This window comes from Malania oleifera, chromosome 7 (assembly GCF_029873635.1).
Source record: "Malania oleifera isolate guangnan ecotype guangnan chromosome 7, ASM2987363v1, whole genome shotgun sequence".
In the NCBI taxonomy this organism is placed as follows: Eukaryota; Viridiplantae; Streptophyta; class Magnoliopsida; order Santalales; family Ximeniaceae; genus Malania; species Malania oleifera.
The window spans coordinates 70,691,084-70,715,820 of record NC_080423.1 but is presented as its reverse complement, the minus strand read 5'-3'; the positions used below and the strand labels follow the sequence as shown (position 1 = coordinate 70,715,820).

The 24,737-nt window shown below is 36.5% G+C and overlaps 1 protein-coding gene across 4 annotated transcripts in view; it reads left to right on the top strand.

Annotated features, from left to right (window-relative positions):
* The window catches only part of LOC131160492 (calmodulin-interacting protein 111), an 89,762-nt gene that overhangs the window by 10,491 nt on the left and 54,534 nt on the right, over positions 1–24,737 (top strand). For 3 of the 4 annotated variants that reach the window (XM_058116247.1, XM_058116245.1, XM_058116246.1), the window contains exons 4-5: positions 2,624–3,513; positions 6,826–7,030. In XM_058116247.1, coding sequence (XP_057972230.1) covers positions 2,624–3,513; positions 6,826–7,030 — 1,095 coding nt within the window. Of the gene's footprint in view, positions 1–2,028; positions 2,087–2,623; positions 3,514–6,825; positions 7,031–24,737 lie in introns of all 4 variants that reach the window. The other variant, XM_058116248.1, reaches the window with a different exon arrangement.

The window sequence follows — 24,737 nt, the reverse complement described above, 5'->3', positions numbered from 1 at the left end:
ATTTTGTAATTTTCAACTTTTTTTTGTCTCAAAATTCGAAAATTCCCTCTCCATTTTCCCTCCTAAACCTCATGAGAGATATATAAGTTACATTAAATAAATAATTATATTGAGTTTTAAATTACATTTCGCTGTGGAATGCCTATTCGTAGAAATAAATTAGTTATAATCATTTAGTTATAGTTAGTTATACAAAAATTATATTGTTGCCATAAACACAATAACAAAGTGAAGCTTTTTATGATTTCACAATAAGGAATAGATAAGAATAATTATTTCCAAATTTTACCATGGGAATGTTTATTTTTTTCTTATTACATGCTAGATGAAATAATAGGGAATGTATACGAAATAACTGTTCCCTCTACTCTCAGATTTCTCATTGTTTTTCGTCTTATTTTAAGAAATAGCTATTCTGTGAACTAAACTAATCTTAGTTTTCAGACTTCTAGTTGTTACTTTAGGCATACTAATTAGTTAGTCACAAGCAAACCAATCAATCAACAAATTCTTCATTTTTTTAGTTGTTAATGTTTTGAAAAGAGAATCACAATTGCAACACCTTCTTGGTGGCTACTTTGAAATGCATGTAGTATTATACAAAATTACAAAACAGATCCTTTAAAATTTACAAGGTATTTTTTGACACTGATGCATCTTGGTTTCATTTCAATGGGAGCACTAAATGAGTGGGACTACAACACCAATTTCACTATTGAGAGAGAAACTAAGGGGGGAAATAAAAAAATAAAAAAAATTAAAACACATTTTTTTTGTAAATTAGAACTTTCTCAGCAAAATTTTTGAGTTGTGTACTTTGGCCCCCCTAGCGGTGATTCCTGAATCTGCCATTGACCTCCCCTGTGGTTTGATGATGTTGCAGAGGCCTCCCTGAGTTTTGAAAAATGACCTTCCTTGTTAGCGACACCATTGAGCGACAATAAATTGTGTATGCATTAGACCAGTTAACCCTTCAGCACAGTAAATTACTTTTTTAGTGCAGTCAAGGTCATCATCAAACTTTTCTATGTTTATTTTAAAATTTTTTTCGTCTTTTCTCCTCCTTTCCTAGCTGGCATCCAAACTTCATTCCTGGCTAACCATCCCTTGACCATCGTAGTGGGAAAGCCCAATCACTGCCAAAACCAGGAAAATGGAAACAAGATTGAGGAAGACTAATTTTCACTACGACAGGAGGAGAATATCACAATTGAGGGGTGGAATCCTTTGGCAACTGATTTTAGTATTTGAACATCCAAACAGACTCAATCTAATGTAATGACAAATCTCTAGCCCCAAAATCTCTATCTGCATTTGTCTCCAACCTGCTAAACCAACGACCACCGCTATATTCTCTTCATGCAACCCTTGCAAGATGCTAACACTCTACATATAGTATGGGCTTTGGCCTTCTTGCTTGTGGGAGCTTTAGAAAGATGGCAGCTTGAGTTAGGCACTCACATTTTTTGACTTCACTAAAATAAAATATTTTTGAGTTGGTGAAGACTCACAGCATGTTTAAGTCAGAATGAGATCCTGCAGGACCAATGGCATTGGCTATCTCACCCTTTCTGCTATTTATTTTTATTTCTTACAGTAAGAAAAAAAAGCATTTCTATTTGTTTGTGTTCGTCTATTTTGCCTCACAAGTCACATCTTCCTAGTGTTTGTTTCTTAGTAACGAGAGGATAGGGAAGAGTAAAAACATAGGTTAATTTTTTTTTGGTTAAAGAGGAGTATGTGGATATATGATCCATGGTGAGATAATTGTATAGCTCATGACGACATCCTTGTACATGGGAGACCTTGAGTTGACAGTTACTAATTCGCAGCTTTGCAATATGTTTAAATAGCTGGATCAAGGGGCTTCTACCCTGGTTTGTAGGGACTTGAGCACGCAAAGTTCTCTTGGTTAGAATGAAATCAATTGCAGCAATCCACTTGATTTTGCTAGGGCATTTGATGTGCTGAACTTTGTTCTTTGAAAAGGAAAGCTGGTTAAGATAATGCATTCGCTTCTGCTATCAGAGCATCACATTTGAAGATTGGAGCAGCTAGGACTTGAACCATTCCTGGAGATTGCAAGGTAATTTCCTATGTGGTTTCTAGGTGTGTAGGTGTTACCTCTGTGTGTTTGCATGGGGTGAGAGTTTGGTGGTGGTGAAGTGATATGGGGTTGTAGGGTTGTTGGCTTGTTGGTTTATTTTATAAGAGGCTGCGAGGTGCTGTATTTGACTCTTTCTCTATCTCTCTCTTCCGTTGGTGTGTGTTTGATAATTATGAACACTCTGTGTGGAAAAGGTAAGGAGGTATGAGGGAGGAAGAAGGTGTGTTAAAGGAGGAAACAGAGATTGACAGTAAAACTGTCTATCTCTTGGAGCATTATTGTTTTCCTCACCTCATTATAGACAATCTGCTGACAGAAGATATGTGGTAATACTATGATAACAATGAACCTCATGGCAGATTAATTTAAAAAAAATTAAACTCTCTGTAGGTCCCTTTAATATTGACATGCCTCACTGGAGGTTTGGTAATTTACTTCTAAAAACATTCTGGAACTCCTCGATTCATCATAATTCTTGCTTATCCATCTTCTAATGTGAAAGTAGTTGTTTTGCAGATTTTGAAAAATGGTGTGCGTTTATCTTCAAATCTTTCTTCAACAATGGGTTGTCCTGCTTCAGGCAGCATCTTGTTTGTTTATCCTATTCAAAGTCAATCACGAACTGTTCTTCTAAATGGCAACAATAGCTTGCATGGCGCCACACTTAATAGTCTGTCAACATACAATCCCAGTGAACTGTATTTGGAGTTGATTCCTTCAAAGAATTGTTTAACAATAAACAATACTATGCTGTCTCCAGTTAAATGTTCTACAATTGCATATTCTGATGGATTTGAAAATGGATCAGTTTCGTCTCCTAGAACACCTTTGTTGCATCAGCCGAAGCTAAGCTCTCCTGCCTCTTGTCAGTTTACATCCACAATATGTGAAGAGTCGGTATCTAATTTACCTGATCGGAATATTGCATCTTTTGGTTCGGCTGATATAAGAGAAGTTTTGGGGGATGAAAGGGCGAAGAAACTTCTCCAATCCTGTTCCAGTTCATGGTTATGCTCTCGTAAGTTACTCTGTGGAAACCTTGTGGCCATTCCAATACTTTCTGAGCTTTGCATTTTCTGTGTGAGAGGTGCTAATAAACTTTCAGTCGATGGTAGTGAGTGTCCCTCAATTGGAAAAAGTCATGGTATATCCCCTCAAACTTGTATTTCGGATGACTATATCAACGCAGTTTTTGTCATAAACCTTGAAACCAAAGTAAATTTGTTCTTATCCCGGAATTCACTATGTGGAACTCCACACAAAGGAGAATTGGAATGTATAGAAGCTGAGAGTCGGAATGTCAATGCTAATGTGAAAGCTGATGTTCCGAAATTGGGTGGTCTATCTAGCGAATATGAAGTTTTAATGGATATAATATCGTCCTCAGTGAAGGACACCTTGTCAAGGTATCCCATTTATAATACTTATGCATGCTTCTTTTTGTCTCATTTTGTTTTGTTAATGGTATTACAATTGCAAAAATGACTTCTCTCTCTCTCTCTCTCTCTCTCTCTCTCCATTTATCTCTTGCAGAATGTTAGTAATTTGCATAAATAAGTGCAGTTATATTAAAAATTTTTATTTAAGATGAAGTTAGTGGACATTGTAGAATATTAGGTTTCTATAAAATGTATGGTTCTTTTTCTCAAATTGATATTTCAAATCCAGTAGTAAGATCAGTGTTCTAGTTCTGTAGAAATTTGCTTTCAGTGTTGGCTATACAAATATTTGGAATAGCAGAATGATGGGATAAGTGTAGTATTCCTTGAGTATCGGAAGTAGGTCATTCTGGAACTTTGCAAAAGTAGATTTGTGAGAGCCTGTCATGTTAATATGCTGACGCAGTTAGATCCTCCTGAAAACTCTTAAAAGTAGTGGAGGAACTTTGGCATTGAGCTTCAGATGAGAATATTTATGCCAGGAATGTGAGGTATGTGCAGGAACATGGTGAACGATTAATGCCTATGTTAACCTGCATTTCCCTGGGCAAGATTTCCAAAGTCCAAGAAGCAACTTATGGGGATCTGGATTGTCCTTATTCAACATGGATGTGGTAAACTGAATGTTTCACACATCACTTAAGACTTTTCTATCCCTTTGTTAGAAAGTGATTTCCTTAATTTTGTATTTGGTGAAAACAAGCTGTCATTGCAGATCTTTTGTAACTGGCAATTAAATTCCTTTTTACCCTCCAGTTTGTTAGAAAGTAATTTCCTTAAATTCCATACTTGGTGAAAAAGGGCTATTATTTTGGAGCTTTGTGACTGGAAATTAAATTCCTTTTTCCTCTCCAGTCTTCTAGCCAATTTTAGCTCAGATGGTTTTGTGAGGTCCAGTTGGGGTTGGCAATGTGTGATGTTGTGTCAGGTTGATGCTAGTTTTCAAAATATGTCAACTAGAAATTAATGAATTCGATAATTATTTCACTATCTCAAAAAGCACAACCACAGTTTCATTATTGAATGGGTAAGTGGATACTGGATAGCATCACAAAACGTTTATGTCTTGATTGTAAGTGGGTTCTAGTTTGTATTTTTGGCACAGCCCATTCACATAACCTTATTACAACCTGTTTATTTTGTGTTAAAGATTCCAACATGTATAAGGAGTTTTGGTTTGAAACAAAGCTCCTACATATAGAACCATATCGACTACTGCATGTTAAATTTACCCATGATCCCATGTTGATTGGAATTTTTTTTTTCTTTTAAAACTAAAAGAATGATGCTTTTTAGGTTGCAATAATTGATTCAGATTTGGTCAAATGGTTTGTAGACCTTGTGGTCCAGGAGCTGAATGTGGCTTGTTGTACCTAAACCCGGTTAAGTTTAACTTAACTGATTAATTCATGCTGGGTATGAATGTGGTGCTAGTTGGTGCCAAGATTCACTGCCTCTAGGGTAGGACACTTGCATGCTAGGCTTTGGAGGGATGGACAATAGCTAGGGGGTTATTTGTTAGGTGCACCAAAAAAATTAGAAATTTTTCTTGTTTTATTCAAACCTTTTTTTTTTGGGGGGGGGGGGGAATAGGGGGAAGTGGGGTTGTTTTTGTTGACTGTTCTCTCCTGTAACCATGATGGAGTAGTGCGTATTTGTTTGTTTGTTTTTTTTTTTCTTAAATTTTTTTTAATAGTAAAAGAAGAATTTCATTGACAGAATAAGAATATAGACTCAGGAGAATAAGACATCTCCTTAATGTAGTCTGGAAAATCCAGATAAAAAAACACAAAGAAAACCTGAAAACTAAAACACAAGAGAGGAAAAACCAACACAAACTAACACTCCAACATATAATGCCAATGCGCTGAACATCAGAAAAGCTCACCCCCTTAAAATTCCCCTGCCCCACACACCAAAGAGAAGCCAAATAACATATCTTTTTCCAAACCAGAAAGAAGAAGACTTCTTCCCCGGAAAAATACGTGCATTATGCTGGACCTCAACCCCAAATGACTGCAAAAGAAAGCACATTTCCAGAGCGCTGTTTGTAACTGCATTTGAACAATATTGGTCTTGGGCGCCTGGAAAATCAGAAATGACGATGTTTAAAACAATATTGGTAAATATATGTTTTTTTATATGGAAAATAAGCTTTATTAATCCAAGAAAGTAACAGATAGAATAGCAGAAGTCCTCACATGAGAATGCAGGGAAAAGGAAAAAAACTACATCAACATAATAAAGCTGCTCAATCTCGGATGACATCCTGTAAGCAACAGCCCTTAAAATTGTCTGCACCATAAGCCCAAAGTGCAGCCAAATTCTGCATCCTGTCCTAAGAAGGCCCAATGATAATCTCTTGCTAGAAAAAGTTCTAGCATTCCTCTCCTGCCAAATTGCTGAAAGCACAGGACATACTTTACACCTCCACAGCCTCTAAACATCCTTAACCTTACCAAAACCAATAAAAGAAATAAGCAAGAACTCCTCTACTGACTTTGGAGAAGCACAGTCTTCACCAAGAACTCTAGAAAGTGAATTCCACAAACCCCAAGCAAAAGAATGGTGAAGAAGAAAATGAGACACATCTTCAGAGCTTTTCCCACGCATAAAACACATAGGGAAAAAGACACTTAGCTCCCTTGAGGTTTGGAAAAAAGTTACACCTCTCCTGAGGTTTCAAAAATTCCATTGACCTCTCCTAAGGTTTCAAAAATGCCACAGACTTCCTTGAGTTTTGCCAAAAACACACCAATCTTCCCTTAAAAGACTTGTCTTTTTTGCAAAATATAAGGAGAGGTTTGTGTCTTTTTGGCAAATCTCAAGGGAGGTCCCTAGAATTCTTGAAACCTCAGGGAAGGTCCTTGGAATTTTTGAAATCTGAGAGGAAGTTAGTGTCTTTTTACCAAACCTTAGGGGAGGTTAGTGTCTTCTATCCAAACACATATTGTGGGACAATGCTTTAGAAGGTCTCCTGCTTTGTAGCAGATTATTGGTGTTAACTCTATAAGTGCCACTAGTCAATATTGGTGATTATTTGACTGCTAAAGTTATTGATATTTGTTTGTAGGTTTGGGATAATTGCATTTAAAAAGGTGGAGAAGGATGGTTTTTAGTTTTACATAACTCGTGCCATTTGCCTGTTTGTTTTGATGATAGTATCTATTTTACTATTGGTTTCAACTGTTTTAATTTCTTGTTATGAACTTCTTGTCATCCAGCAATATCTTGTCTCTACTAAGCATTCATTGTTTATTATTGTCATAACTACCACAGCCTAGGTTTGCGAACTACAAAGGGAGTGCTTCTTCATGGTCCATCTGGCACAGGAAAGACAACTTTGGTTCGTTTATGTGCTCGTGATGCCGGCATCAACCTTTTCTCTATCAATGGACCTGAACTTATAAGCCAATATTATGGAGAAAGTGAGAAAGCATTGCATGAAGTTTTTGACTCAGCAAGCCAAGCTCCACCTGCTGTGGTTAGATGTCTTCACCTAGATGAGCCAAGTCTCTTTGATCATTTCTTAGATCTTTTGTTTTTGGGATCCTTTTTTATACTTTTTTTTAGTGTCTATATTTTTATTTTGTGATTGGAAAAATGATACATGCAGCAGGAGAATGATGATTCTGAAAACACTATAACAAATGAGTCTAGATTTTAGATTAATAGAATTTTTTGGTTAGTTTTACTGTAACAAATACTTACTAGTTTCCCGTGAAACGACAACTTAAGACCATATCTTTTGCTGGTGCTTCTGATCTCAATAATGTTGGTGTTGATAATTGCTAAGGCTTGATATACATTGTTAGCCCACAATCTAATAGCTTAAACTTTTAGGTAAAGTGGTAATAACATGGTATTAGAGCCATGGTTTCTAGGAGGTCCTGGGTTCTAGTGTTTTTGCCCCTGCTTATTGTTTGTTTGTTTAGAATTGTTGAGAGTTTTACTTTAGAGTATGTCCACAGTGGAAAAATATAGTAGAGGATGGGTGCTTATACACATGGTTGGGCCTAAGATCTAATAGCTTAAGCTTTTGGGTCAAGTTGGTGCTTACCCATGTATATCAAGTCAGTCCATGAAGTCTCTCCCTTAGACCTAACAAGTCGTATCAAAGTTGATTGTTCGAATTAGGCTTGAGTATTCGTGCATGTGTTCCTGCGGATGTTGATCTTGTAGAAGAGGAGTAGTGGATCCTATGGATGCCAACCAATTCCATGGATGAGTGGACTCCCATGGTTTCATACTCTTTCCCATGGTTGAGTAGTGGCTTCTAGTTGGTTGCATGACAAGTAATGGCTTCGATTCAAGGGGGAGTAATCGGAACTCACAAGTGAGAGAGAGATTGTTGAGAATTTCACTTGTGAGTTTATCCCACATTGGAAAAATATAGTGGAAGATGGGTGCTTATATACGTGGTTGGGCCCAAGACCTAATGGCTTAAGCTTTTGGGTCAAGTTGGTGCTCACCCACATATATCAAGTCAGCTCATGAAGTCTCCCCCAGACCTAACATTAATTATCTTCTTCCTTGTAATGGACATTGTTTTATTGTGTTTATTTCTCCACTTGCAATTGGACTGCCTCTGCGAGTGAGTGTTAAGGCTTAATAGATATTATTGGCCCACAACCTAACAATAATAAATTATAACTCCTCCAAACTGTGAGTTTTAAACTTCATTTCTATGGAAAAAATCATGCAAATAGTAAATATCCTATAGAATTTATTTAAGTCTGAGAAACGTTGGAGATGCACTGATAATTTGGGAAAGTTACTGAGTAAGCTTCAGTATGTAAGTTGCTTACTTTGTTCTTTTCTAATTGCAACTTAATTATAATAATTTTTTCATTGTGATTATATGTTGGAAAAGGACTAAGATAACATTAGCCCTTGCTTAGTAGATGTATCGTGTGTTAGCTCTCGATAGATTCTTGTGTTCTTACCTTATGATATTGCAGGTCTTACTGCTGGAGATGGCAACATCTATACCCTGGACCTACCAACCTACATGAGATGATTGGGCTCATGTTGGCTATCTTGTTATATTGGTTGGTTTTTGGTACCCAAATCCAACTCAATTACTATTTTTGAATTATGTAATTTGTTGTAATTTTCATATTTTTCTCAAACTAGTATTGTGGGTTGGATTTGAGTTGACCCTGGGTAATTTTATCAGTTTTGAGTTAGAGTTGTCAAAACCTCTTGCCACCAGTAGTGCTACTGAGGGAGTCTAACATTTATGAATAGCCATATTATTTCCTTATACCATCTAGCATGTTTGGTATCTTATTTGGGTCAAGTTATTTAATGCAGCACACTTCTTTTGTCCAACAAAAGTGGTTATTTTGAGATGACAGATTTCAGCTTGGACATGGAGATGTTCAGCTTGCTACAAAAGCTGAGGTTGATGGTCTGTCTCAGGGCTTTAAGGTGGGAACTCAGAGGGGTGAGGGACTGAGGATCGCCTTTCTTTTTTCCTCTTCTGCTGGCGATACCATAATTTTTGGGGATCCAAAAGGGGATCAAATTCTCAACCCGAGATGCCTAGTGTTGGCCTTTGAAGCAGTCTCCAGTCTGAAAATGAATTTGGGTAAGAGCACAATTGTGCCAGTATAGGTAGAAGTGGCAGTATCTACCAGATATTCTGGGATGTGGACTGGATTTCCTCCCCTTTCAGCGGGTGAGCCATCCTTTGGCTGCTATATGCAAGGAAAAAAATAACTGGGTCCATTATTTGAGAGGTTTTGTGTAGAAATCCCTACAGTTTAGGAGTCATGCGTGATCTCTATAATTAAGGAATGATTCTTGACTGTTTTATTTTAGGCATGTACAGAAGCGGTGCTGGTCAATAGGGATTTCTGTGATTCTTGTATATTCATTTATTCTAGGATTTCATTTCCTTAACTTAGCTGCTGGTTACATGTTATATAGTAGGGCATATTGTACAGTTTTTTAAATTAATATACGAAACAGTATTCTTACAGTTTCAACATGGTATCAGAGCTGGTTTTTTCCTAAACCAAGCTAACTATGGGGACAACTCCATCAATAGTCAAGAGTCGACAACCTCAGAAACTCAAACGAGTCGAACCAATGCCATCATCAGTTCGAATGGACTAGATGGCTCTTCTTTCCAACTATCAGTAGAAAAGCTCAACGGGAAGATTTCTGAGAATGGGTCCAGGCTGTAAAACTCGCAGTTGATGGCAGAGGAAAGCTCGGGTATCTTACCGACGACTCAAAGAAACCTGATTCAACAAATGCTATGGCACTCCTGCAATGGAGATCGGAGAATTCATTGATTACCTCATGGCTTATCAACTCCATGAAGCCAACTATCGAGAAAACATATATGTTGCTGTCCATAACAAAAGAGGTGTGGGATGCAGTTCGAGAAACCTACTCTGACAAGGAGAATACTTCCCAAGTCTTTGAACTCAAGACATGCCTATGGCAGATGAAAAAAGGCGGGAGGGAGGTGACAAACTATTACATGGAGATGCTGGCACTATGGCAAGAACTGGATTTAAGTAGCGAAGAAGAATGGCGCTGTACTGAGGACAGTGCGCCGCTGTTCAAGAAGAAATTGGAAAAGGAGAGAGTTTTTGAGTTCCTTACAGGCCTTAATCGAGATTTAGATGATGTACAAGGAAGGATTCTTAGTCGTAGACCTCTACCATCCACTCGAGAAGTGTTTGCTGAAGTGAGGCGTGAAGAGGCAAGGTGCAAAGTCATGTTGAAGGAAGCTTCAGCCACGGTACCAGAGGGCTTAGCATTTGTATCCTGTGGGACCTACAGTGGGCCAAATACCAAGCAACCAAAGGGCCGCCTCTGGTGTGAACATTGCCGAAAGCCTGGCCATCCCAAAGATAATTGTTGGGAGATTCATGGCAAGCCAGTTGATTGGAAACCACGACAGAGCACCAAAACTAGAGGCTATCAAGCTTGTTCTGAGACTCAACCCGAGAGGCAACAAGTGGCGAGCAACCATTCTGACAGAGGTAGCAGCAGCACCTCCAGCTATGACCAACTACAGAAAATCATGGAGATGCTATTTGCTCTCCAAGCCTCGGGCCAGTCACCAACAAATACTCCATCTGGTAATTTGGCACACAAAGGTAATTTCTCACAAGCCCTATACACCTTTCGTAACCATACACCCTGGATTATAGATTCTGGAGCCTCTGACCATATGATAGACTCTTATTACCTTTTCTTATCATATACCCCATGTGCTGGTAGTCTAAGAGTTAAAATTGCTGACGAATCTCTTGCTCCTGTTGCCGGCAAAGGGAGTATTTGGATTTCTGACTTGATTACTTTAGATTCTGTTCTTCATGTTCCAAAATTATTTTGTGATCTTTTGTGTGTCAGCCAACTCACTAAGCACTCCAACTGCTTTGCTAAATTTATTTCATTCCATTATGTTTTTTAGGACCTGTCATCGGGTACGACGATTGGCAGTGCTAAGGAGTATGAGGGAATCTACTACTTCGAGGAAGCCAAAATGAGTGATCAGTGTCAAAGTTTTATTTGTAATTCTGTCTCAATCCCTAAGAATAGTGACCTAATGTTATGGCATTCTCGGTTGGGTCACCCTAATTTTCAGTTCATGTGTCATTTATTTCCTTCGCTATGTTCGAATAAAATGTCTCTTGATGTTCAATGTGAAGTGTGTGAACTCGCAAAACACTGAAAAACTTCATTCCCAAAATCCAAATACAAAGCCACAAAATCTTTCACAATCATTCATAGTGATGTATGGGGACCTTCCTGGATTTCTAATTGCACTCACACAAAATGGTTTGTGACATTCATTGATGATCACACTCGTACTTGTTGGGTCTGCTTGTTAAAAGATAAGTCTGAAGTACGTTCGGTGTTTATTAACTTTTATGCCATGGTCCAAACACAATTTCACACCAAGATTCAAACCTTGCGTACTGACAATGGCACAGAATATTTCAACCACACCTTGGGTCTCTTCCTTCAAGAAAATAGACACATTCTTGAGGTAGCACAAGCCTTAATGCTCACTACTCACATGCCTACAATGTTTTGGGGTGATGCTGTTCTAACAGTACCTTATCAATAGAATGCCCAATCGTGTTTTGTCCTATGCTACACCCCTTGACACTTTTCTCGAATTTTTCCCTACCTCTTGGCTGGACTCCAATCTCCCTCTTCATTTATTTGGCTGCACTGCCTTTGTGCATGCCCATCCTCACCAACGCACCAAGCTGGATCCTCGGGCCACCAAGTGTGTCTTCCTTGGGTATTCTCCATCCCAAAAAGGTTACAAGTGCTATGATCCTATTTCTTGTCGTTTCTTTATTAGCCCTGATGTCACCTTTTTTGAGACCACTCCATTCTATCCCAAGTCTTCTATTCAGGGGGAGAATGTGAGCGAATCTCAGACTCAGAATAATTTCAATGGTGATATATTTTTACTAGACTTTCCTCTCACCAATCTACCATCCTCCTCCATGTTCTTGCCAGTCACTGAAGGAAACTTAAACTCAGGGGGGGGAGATAGAACAACAGAATAACAATGGATCACTAGTTTACTCATGAAGGCCGAAGCTAATGAAAAACTCATACTCGAAGCACCAAGAGAGTTAGAAATGGTGGCAGCTCCGAGCAACCAAGAACCCAACCAAGAACCTCCCGACAACTCAGAACAGGTAATAGAACCTACTCCTAATTAATCTGATGATATTGATCTTCCCATTGCTCCTAGAAAACATCCTCGTTCATGTACCCTTCATCCAATTGAAAAATTTGTGTCCTATAATACCTTGTCCACGGGATACCGTGCCTTTACTTCTAACCTTGACAGGGTTAAAATTCCAAAGAACATTGAGGAGGTACTTGAAATTCCAAAATGGAGAGAGGCTCTAATGGAGGAGATAATAAGGGCATTGGAAAAGAATGGAACATGGGAGGTTATGAATTTGCCATGAGGAAAGAGACCAATAAGCTGCAAATGGGTATTCACTATAAAATACTGAGCAGATGGGACAGTTGAAAGATACAAGGCCCGGTTGGTTGCAAAAGGATTTACTCAGACCTATGGCATCGATTACACAAAAACCTTTGCACTTGTGGCAAAGTTGAACATTATCCAAGTGCTCCTATCCTTGGCAGCCAATCTAGACTAGCCACTTCAACAACTCAACATAAAAAATGCATTCCTAAATGGTGAACTGGAAGAAGAAGTGTACATGACATTACCCCTTGGATTCAGTAAAAGGGGCAAGGAAAACAAAGTTTGTAAACTGAGAAAGTCCTTATATAGACTCAAACAATTTCCCAGGGCATGGTTTGATAGATTACAAAGGTGATAAAAGGAGAGGGATACTGTCAAGGACAGTCGACCATACTATGTTTTTCAAACAAAAAAAAGGGAAGAAGACTATTCTGATTGTGTATGTAGATGACATTATTCTCATTGGAGATGACATTGAGGAAATGGGAAGATTGAAGAAAGTTCTAGCCACAAAATTTGAAGTGAAGGATTTGGGGAAAATGGGATACTTTCTAGGGATGGAGGTAGCTAGATCAAAGAACGGAATTAGTGTTTCACAATGAAAATATACCCTTGATCTCTTGACCGAAACAGGCATGCTAGGTTGCAGACCAAGCGACACACTTATTGAAGTTGGAAAAAGAACAGAAAATGTTGGGAAGCTAGTAGATAGGGAGAAATATCAAAGATTAGTCGGCAAACTAATCTACCTGTCACATACCAGACCAGAGATAGCTTTCGCAGTAAGTGTAGCAAGCCAGCATATGCAATCTCCAAAAGAAGTGCACCAGGAAGCAGCCTTCAAGATCCTAAGATATCTAAAGGGATCTCCATGGAAAAGCTCATTGTTCAAGCGAAGTGAACAAAAGGAAGTGGCAAAATTCACTGATGCTGATTGGGCTGGCTTTACAGAGGATAGAAGATCCATGACTAGATACTGGCATTGCACCTTTGTATAGGGAAATCTGGTCACTTGGAAAAGCAAGAAACAAAATGTTGTAGTAAGGAGCAGGGTAGAGGCAGAATTCAGAGCTGTTGCTCAACGAATATGTGAAGGAATATGGTTGTGGAGGCTAGTGGAAGAACTACATGCTGAGTTAGAGTTACCTATCAAGCTGTACTGTGATTGTAAGGCAGCTATCAGTATTTCTCTCTACCCTGTCCAGCATGATAGAACCAAACATGTGGAAGTTGACAGACACTTCATTAAAGAAAAGGTAGAAGAACGAACTATTTCCATGACATATGTCCCTACTAAGGAGTAGATTGCAGACACATTCACCAAGGGACTACGTTGGCAACTCTTTGAGGATTTCATTGGCAAGTTGGATATGATCAACATCTATGATCCAACTTGAGGGGGAATGTAGAAATCCCTATAGTTTAGGAGTCATGCGTGATCTCTATAATTAAGGAATTCCTTTATTCTAGGATTTTATTTCCTTAACTTAGCTGCTGGTTACATGTTATATAGTAGGGCATATTGTACAGTTTTTAAAATTAATATACGAAACAATATTCTTACAGTTTTAACAGTTTGAAAGGAGGTTAGTAGGTAGGGAAGACTTCTACTAGTAAGGGGATGTAGGTTGACATTGTTGAAAAGAGAGTGTCAACTTACTATTTGCCTTATGTCTATTTCTCTCATTCTAGAGTTTGGAACCACTTATAGAAAAGTGTTTTCAGGAAAAAAGTACTTATCTAAAAGTAGTCTGGGATTACTTATTATAAGTATTTTTTCAGATAAGTAATTTTTTTAGAAAAAAATAATTCTTTAGGAAATACATATTTTCTTAAAGAAGTAGTTTGGAAAAGTAGTACTTTTTCAAATAAGTAATTATTTAGGTGTAAACCAAACACTACTTATTGACATAAGTACTTATAAAAAGTACTTTTCTGAAAAAGTACTTACTTTTTAAGATGTTCCAAATGGGGGCTCAATAGCAAAAAGGCTGCAAAACATATATAGAAGATTTACACAGGGAGGTTGTGGGGATGATTCTAAATTCAACCCGTTCAGATGGGGATTGGTCAAGCTCCCCTTCAAGAAAGGAGTATTGGTCATTCAAACCATGAACAAGCCTCTTGGAAAGTGGTTGTGTAGGTTTATGTTGTGAAAGAAAATGTTGGGAGTACGGTAACAAACCTAAAGTATGATGAGAGCTACAATGATTGGATGGTGAAGGTGAGCTGGAAACCACATGGACTTGAGTTTGCAAAGAATATTGGGATTGGGTGGATGGAGATTTTCTCAAGAATTATTGAATTGCTTGAAGTTGGGGATGGGGGTTCTGTGTACTTCTGGCAGGATGTATGGTGTGGTGAAATAGATTTGAAGGAACACCTTCCAGTGCTTTTTAAGCTTGTATCTGTCTGAAGGAACACCTTCCAGGGTTATATTCTTGTTGCTTGCGTTTGAAAAAAAAATTGTTATTCCCCATAATGGTTTCTAGTTATTGTTTTGTTTCTTTCTGCAAGTGCAATCAGGCTGCACGTGCAGGGAGTGTTAAGGCACGAATCATGGTATACATAGATGACCCACAACCTAACAACTTAACCTTTTAGGTATAGTAGTTGCTTGACAGCATCAAATGCTGATGGCACAGTAAGTAGCTGGCCATATACAGAAAGGATGGTCTCAGGTTGGATTTGAGATTTGGAAGTAACCTTAATGATTTGGAGATGGGGGAGGTTTTAGTCTTGTAAACAAACTTCATGGATGCAGGGTGAAGGGAAAGGGGGGGTTGATAGGGTTAGATGGACTCTCTTAGGATCAGGAAGTTTACAGTCCAATCTTATTGTTGTAGACTGCTAATGGAGGGAGGGGAGGCTGGCATGACAAATTTTCTTGGAAACCAATGTGGAAAAGTAAGGTATCCTTAAAAACTGCTTTTTTCTCTAGGGAGGAAGCTTGGGGTAGAGTCTTAACTGTTGAAAATTATATGAAAAAAAGGGCTGTGTACCGTAAGGAGGTTTTTTTGTGCAAGGAGACAGACAGTTAACCATCTACTTATACATTTCAAGTGGGTTAAAGCTTTATGGAGCTTGATCTATGTAACCTTGGGCATCTAATGGATGGTGGCTGAGAAAGTCATACAGGAGATTGGTGTGTGGAGGAGCATTTTGTGAAGAAATAGGAGAAAAATTTTGAAGGATGCAGTTCCGTCAACTTTTTTCTGGCTGATCTCGATGGAGAGAAACTCTAGATCTTTGGATGGTGTTGAGTCTTGTTTGGGGAAACTAAAGAGTAACGGTTCTCTGTCTCATATTATTGGGTAAAGGACTCTTTCTCTTTTTGTGATAGCTTTAAATCCTTCGTCCAATATAATAGATAACATGTTTTGGTTTCTTATTGATTTTTTTCCCCTAATGCGCATGCCCTTTATCTATTAAAAAAATGATGTCTAGGTAGGTGTTAAACTTGAAACTTGTATTACCACTTCTAGTACATTAATTTGTGGAAGTTCATAGAAGTTTTTATCTAAATTCTTAAGAGATATATGAGTTTTACATTCATGACTTAGAGTTTGCCTTAAGTTGTTTTGGTAGTGCTATTCATAACTTATTTTGAAGTTTAATTTTGTGAATGGTTCTTGATTTGATTTGATAAATCACTAGTAGTTAAATATGTTCCTGTTTAAACTTGTATATATATTCATATAAAAAGCTTATTAGGTTTTTAAACAAATGATTTTTGACTTTTGACACCGTTGTTTGTTTTTATTTTTTGATAGCAAAAGCAGATGACTTTAATATTAAAAGAAGAATGTACAAGAAGGAGAAAAAGAAATCCTCCAAAACAGAAGAAAGAAGAAAGTGAAAATAGAAATAAAAACAAAGCTCAAACAACTAGACTAACAATGCCAAACAACTAGACTAACAAAGCCAAACAGTCCTGTTTGGTATTTGAAAATCTCATTCCTTTACAACAACCAGCAGAAGCATACCAAAGCAAGGCCAAATAATGAATCTTCTCCCATAATAGAGATTTGTTCAGTTTTTTTTTTCCCATAAGTCTTTGAGCATTTCTTTTTATCCATAAACCCCACAGAACTACAAAAACCGCACACATCCTCAAAGCATGAGCATCCTTTCTTCTACCAAAACTAGCAAAAGAAGTCGCCAACAAATCCTCCACCAGCCTCAGGCAAACCCAGTTTTCTCCCAAAAGACCAAAATCTTATTCCATATATTCCAAGAAAACGAGTAGTGCAAAAACAAATGAGACATTGTTTCAAAACTAACATGACAAAGAAAACATATATTAGGGGAAAATGCCTTTGAAGGTCTCCTACGTTGCAACAGAATGTTCGTATCTATTAAGAACAACCAACCAAACAAAAGCCTTGATCTTTGGGGGGTTTTTTGACCTTCCAAATAATTCTATGGAGCAGAAAGGAAATATTAGCATGAATCAAGTAGTCACAAAAATATTTGCAAGAATAAGCCCCAAAGAGTCCAAAGACTGAGAATGCCTATCCACCCCAAAGGAAGGACAACAAGTCCTCAATAACATCACTAAGGAACACAACTCGTCTACCTCTCTATCATTAAGAGTTCTACAGAAATGGAATTCCCAAGAAAATGAATGACCTTCAGCAATCAAATGATAAAGACGAGGAAAAGAGTATAATGGAACGACATTACCCATTCAGAAGTCTTCCTTAAAATGAATATGAGAACACTACCCAAGACTAACTTTGTGAGAGGAACACAGAGGGGGTAGACTTGAAAAATACGCCTCCATGGGCTTTTTGAAGAACATGTATTTCCTAAATTAGTATCCAGCCATTCACATGCATACCGAATTTACTTTTAATAACTCTATGCCAGAGAGAGGACACTACCCAAGACTAAGTTTTTTCAGAGACCAACTTACTAAGACCCAAATCCCCCCTCCAACCTAAACCTACAATTAGTATCCTTGTGATTAAGGTGATCTCTCTTATCCCCAACACTCTACCAAAGGAAATCTCGTATGATCTTCCAAAAATAGACAAGTAATAAAGAGGGATATTAGCAAGACAAGCCTGAATAAGAGTAATGCAACCCCATAAAGAAAATACCTTACCTTTCCACCCATCCAAATGCTTAAGAGACACACTCCTCCGCTAGATCCCAAAAAAAGCCAGAGACCTAGGATTACCTCCCAACAAGACAACCTAGATGAGACAAGGTCCAATCCGAAAGACCAGAACCTGCTAACAAAGTCAACTCCCTAGACCTACTCGATGTCTAATTGGCAGGTGCTATACCACTCTTCCCCAAATTCATTTCAAGCCCAAAAACTAGGGGTGAGCATAATTTAGTCAAAACCAAATTAACCGAGCAAATTCGGTTGGTTTGGTTCGGTTAAAAATTTATTTAGTTCGATTTTCATTTTCATTAAATTTTGGTTTTCGGTTAGGTTTTTGCGTTTAATATATTCGGTTGACTGAATTAACCAAATAGTATAAATTAATAATTAATAATTATATATATTATATATATTAAAATAATTTATATATTATAATATGCTAAATTATGTATATTTTATATATATTAAAATATTAAATCGATTAAATCGGTTAATCGATTTAACCGAAATTTGGTTTAATTGGTTTTGAGTTCGGTTAATATGGAATTTCGGTTCAGTTCAGTTCGATTAATGAAATTTTTAACCAAAATTTTTTGTTTAATTCGGTTAATTAACCGTATCGACTGAATGCTCACCCCTGCCAAATACCTCACAAATATTTGAAGGAGAGTCCACATTCAAAAAAGAATCTGTATGATCATGAATGAAAAACAAAGTATCATCAACAATTTGAAGATGGGACATAGACCCCCTCTCTATCCACTCCTAGCCCTTTAACTAAACCCTTATCAACTGCTCTCTCCACCATTCTATTCAAAATATCAACAACCAAAAAAAAAAAAAAAGAGAGATAATGGATCCCCTTGTCTAACACAACTTGATGTTTTAAACCAAGAGTTAGGTTCTCCATTCATGATAATTGAGGAAAAAGCATTAGACAAGCAGCCCCTCATCTAAGTCCTCCATCTCTCTACAAACCTTTTCTAGCCAACATTGTATCCAAAAAATTCCTGCTAACTATATCATAAGCTCATTAACAACCAAAATAGCATCCTTGATCTGCCTACCCCCACAAGAGCAATTTGTGCCTTAGAACTAGTATCATCTAAGATCTAACACCACACTCAACATATTACCTAGTAATCTAGCAATTATCATATAAACACTAGTCACTAAACTAATGGGCCTGAAATCAGCAATCTTAATAGATTTATTCCTCTTAGGCTCCAAAGTGATGTAAGTGAATTAATGCTCTTGCTTAGAATCCCATTACAATAAATTTCATTAAAGAACTTAAAACAAATCCTCCTTAACCTTAACCACATCCCATCACACTTGAAAAAAAGCCATATTAAACCCATATGGACTTGGAGCTTTATCCCTTTCTGTCCCAAACACAGTTGCCTTAACTTCCTCCTCAAAAGGCTTTTCCAACCAACTTGCATGATCCCTAGAAATGGGATTCCAATCCAAACCCTTAATCATAGGCCTACAAAAATCCCCTTCTAAATAAAGATTGAAAGAGAAATTAGTAATCTCATTTGCAATCAAACGAGAATAAAAAATAACCTCATCTCCTCCAAATCCAATTCCCTAATCATGTTTTTCCTCATCATTCCATCAGCCAACCTGTGAAATAAATTTATATTACAATTACCTTCTTTTGCCCACTTAAATTCAGTCTTTTGCCTCCAACTCCTTACTTCTTTAAAAATCAAATCCTCCAATTCATTTTTCAAGGAAACTTGTTTGGCCTGCTCACTATCTGATAAATATACTCCTTCCTCTTTTCTATCTAAATAATCCAACTCGCCCAAAATGACAACCTTCTTCTCCTAATATCCCCCAAAACCTCCCTATTCTACATCTTCAAAGTCTCCTTTAGACGCTTAAGCTTCCTCATGAAACTAAAATCTTCCCAATTCCTCTCCAAATCATCACACCAAGAATCTTTCACCAGAGGAGGAAAAGAGTCCTGATCAAGGCACATATTCTCAAACCGCAAGGGAGAGACCCCATTCCATCTTTGAAGATTCCAACAAAACAGGAAAATGGTTAGATGCAGTTCTAGACAAAACAGTTTGAGAAAGGTTAGCAAACTCATCCTCCCAATCACTACAAAATAAAAACCTATCTAATTGACTAGCAAGTAGCAACATCCCTTTCCCCACCCACAGACCAAGAAAAAACAGCGTTATCTAGGGGCAAATTGCTCAACCTCCAGTCCCTAATAAAATTTTCAAAATTCTGCAGACCCAGAGAAATTTTACCTCCCTCTTTTACCCTAGGAAACTTAATAACATTAAAGTCACCACATACAATCCATCTAGGGGAACAACAACCAAAAACCGCTTACAACTAATCCCAAAAAAAAGGGATGAAAAATTAGGTCTCGGGAGGACCATACACTGATACAACCCACCAATGACCTGTAGCTACCAAAACTAAAAAGGAAAAGCACCCAACAAGACTATCAACTTTAGTAATGGACTGAGCATCCCAAACAAGAAGAATGCCCCCAAATGATTCCTAAGAAGAAATAAACTCCCAATCCTTACACCTACCCTCCCTAGTACTCTTAACCAGCTCCCCCTCCCCCCATTTGCATTCTCTAATTTAGTTTCTTGAAGTAAAACAAAATCAGGAGAATGCATAATCACCACTTCCTGAATCAGCCGCATAATCACCACTTCCTGAATCAGCCCCCTCTTCCGACATCTCCTAAATCCCCCTAACATTCCAACTTTGAGCTTCATAATTTAACCCTCTTATTCTCCTTACCTTTGCCTCTAACCCGTTCATAATTAATAGAAGATGCACTTATTGAGTTCCTTTCGAACCTTCTTATTTTTTTTCCCCCTCTCGTAAGTCCTAGGACTCACCCCCACCTTCACCTCATCTTCTTGGAGTTTTTGTTGATCTATTTTCTCTCTCACACCCCCAAAGGACTAACAATAATGGCATCTTCCTTAAAGGAATCCGCTTATTAGTAAAATTAGAATGATTGGGAATGGGAAAGATACCTCTTTGAGAGTAAGAAGCTTTCTAATCCTCCGATGAAAGTACATTCACATTGTCAATGACCCTCTAAATAGACATGGGATCTCCAGGAATATCAGTAGGATTAGGCTCAAGATCAGAAATTATGGCCAAAGGACCCTCTTCGACCTATTTCCTAATTCTCATTGTTCCTCAAATGGTGAACACCAACCCATGCTTTTGCAGAGAGCTTTGTAGGACTACCCAACCTATCTTGCAACTGATTGAACATAGGAACATCTTTGAAAACAACTAGAATAGTCGTCTCATTGACAAGCACAATTGCAGAATCAGGACTTGGAAACTCGGCCTGATTAACATCCCTATCAAATCCATTCTCAGCCAACTATTGATCTAGAAGCAAGCCTTTTTGAGACTCACACATACTTCCTATTTCTTCATTAGAATCAGAACAAAAAATTCCCATCTGAGCCAGAAATCTCCAAAGAGTGCGACCCGCCCCCAATATCAGGCAGCAAAGAAGAAAGAACTCTTTTAATTGGAGTACTCGATTCTGGCATTTTGTCTTTAACCTGTTTCATTTGAACAATGGACAGTGACACATGATGTTCCAGCTTTTTTGATTCTTCAAACTGCAAGGAGAATCAGAACTTATACTTTGTATCCCAGAATACAATGCTTGGCCTACCTTATTTTGATTGACTTCAGCACTTACATTAAGATCCACAGTGGACTTAACATGAACTAGCTCAAAAACCAACTCCAAACCAAGTCTTATTGATTTTTAAGGGCCACAGAAGCCAGATTGGACTTATCAAGGCCCAACTGACTTATCTTACCTAGACTCGATCTTCATAGGGCTTAGTTTGTCTTTTCTTCTTAACCCATTTGTTGACTACTCTTCTCTTAACATGTCTCATCCCATTTAATGTGAGCCATAACGATTTAAATATAAATTCAAAAACTCCACCTACCAAACTCGAAGAAGGTGCTGAAATCATGAAATTTTCTACTATTCAGGCCAAGTAATTTTGCATCATTTAAATTTAAATTTGAAGAACCCCACTTACCAAATCTTGAAGAAGAAGGTGCTGAAACCGAGAAATTCCTATTGTTTATGCCAAGCAGTATGGCTTAATTTAAATTTGAAAAACCCCACCTACCAAATCTCGAAGAAAAAGGTGCTGAAACCAGAAAACACCTACTTTTCAGGCCAAACAACAACAAGAAGAACCAAGCCTTAACAAACAACAAACAACCAAACCTTAATTTATAATGACACTGTTATTTGTTGTTCCCATGTCCCTACAACAACAACAAACCATAGTTGTCAAATAGAGATTCAAGTCATGAATCAAAATTCCAGTATAATGAGTCGTGAATTGAGAATTGCACCAAATTGTAAGATTCGATACAAATTTTGAAAAATTGATTCCAAATGACTTGCACTTATTTACAACAAAATAAAATAGCAAAACAAATTCGAATATCAACAAATATGGATCAATCATGTTGTTAATTGGAATGATGCTTGCTTTTGAAGCAAGTTTTGTAGGTCTAAGTCCTACAATTATCTATTTATCTCTGCGTATATTTATATAATGGGAAAACTATCCATATGCAAAAAGATTCCTCTGATGCAAGGTCATCGTCATCGTCTTTATCATTGTCTTCATCATCTTCATTGTCTACTATGATCGTCTCTTGTTCCTCTTCTTCTTTATCTCCTTCATCGTCATCAATAAACTCAGTGTCATCTTTTTCAATATTTTTTTGCCTTTTCCTTTACGATAAAATCTCAGGTTCCTTGGTCCTAGATAATCTATGACAATATAAAATATTTTTAAAGCTCCATCATCCATTGAAAAACTAATTACTTAGAGACAGCAAATATAAAGTCTTAGTCATACAACTCATACCTCTCTTTCCTTGCTGTGCCCAACTCCTCCATTATCTTCAGACTTCAAAGTGCTCATTAACTTTCATCCATGAAATGTCTTCCAATAGACAAGGACCTTCCTTTTCGGTAATCCATTCATCATTTGATTCCATGTACAATAAACATATTGGATCATGAGTGTTGCGATGTCTTGGGAGCGAGGTGCCCCAAGAGGCAAGGTTAATAAAATATGTTGTGTTTTTTGGAAAAATTTGAATTTGGAGTCGCCACTAACCTATTTTTCTTGGTGTGGTTAGAACACCGGATTACTACTCAATTAAGAATAGAATCGGTCTGTGTATACCAGGATTGGGATCGGGAGTTCGGCTATGCTAGGGGAAAGTATACGCACCCCCTATGCACCCATTCTACGAACGGTACCTAATTAACTAATAATTATCCCCAAATCAAATTTTAATAATCTTTTAACTTCTTTTTTTAATAAACAAATAAATTAACATACACAATTAATAGAATAAAATTAAAACAGGGTGTGATTCAGGAATGTCTAATAAGATCCCCAAAAGAGGGGATCTCGTCAGAAAAACCTCCCTCAGAGCTAACACAGGTGAGGCTTGAAATGCCCATTGCACTTTTTATGATCATAGGGACACACACACACACAAAAATACATAATAATATAATACAAAAATACTTAAAAATAAATACCGTCATACATAATACAAAGTATAAACATATAGTACAAACGGAAATACTAAAAATATGTGATAATAATAATAATAATAGTAATATATTACAAAAATAAAACACTACCATAATAATAACACTATAATAATATATATATATATATATATATATATACAAATATAAAACATATACTATAATATTAATAACATGTAAATAATAATACAATACCATAATATTAACACTATAATATACATATATATAAATATATGTATATATAACATATACGATAATATAAATAACACGTAAATAATAATACATACCATAATAATAACACTATAATAATAACATGAATTATAACATTAATAACACGTAAATAATAATACAATACCATAATAATAATAATATAACATATAACACAACATTACTAACGCGTAAATAGTAATACAATACCATAGTTATAACACTATAATAATAATATATATATATATATATATATATATATATATATAACATATACCATAATATCAATAGCACGTAAATATTAATACAATACCATAATAATAATATTATAATAATATATATATATATATATATATATATGATATATACCATAACATTAATAACACATAAATAATAATACACTACCATAATAATGACACTATAATAATACACATACCATAATAATAGCAACACTCTAATCAAAATCTTATTGACAATAAACAAACCCTAATAATAATACAATAATCAACACCTTAACAATAATACGAAAAAGCCCTAACAATAATAAATAATCAAAACCTTAACATCACATAATAATAAAAACCCTAATCTTAACAATAAAGGAAACCCTAAATATACAATAATAACATGAAAACAAATCAAACCCGATGCAATATATATAACATGGAAACAATTAAAACAATAAAATTATGGAAACAAATCAAACCCTCAGATTAATATGCAATATAAACAATAATGATAACATGGAAACAATTAAAACAATAAAACTATGGAAGCCGATCAAACCCTAAAATTAATATGCAATATATACAATAATGATAACATGGAAACAATTGGAACAATAAAATTATGAAAATCAATCAAGCCCTAAAATTAATATGCAATATATACAACAATGATAACATGGAAACGGTAATAAAATTATGGAAACAAATCAAACCCTAAAATTAATATGCAATATATACAACAATGATAACATGGAAACGGTAATAAAATTATGGAAACAAATCAAACCCTAAAATTAATATGCAATATAAACAATAATGATAACATGAAAACAATTGAAACAATAAAATTATAGAAATTAATCAAACCCTAAAATTAATATGCAATATATACAACAGTGATAACATGGAAACAATAATAAAATTATGGAAACCAATCAAACCCTAAAATTAATATGCAATATATACAACAATGATAACATGGAAACGGTAATAAAATTATGGAAACAAATCAAACCCTAAAATTAATAT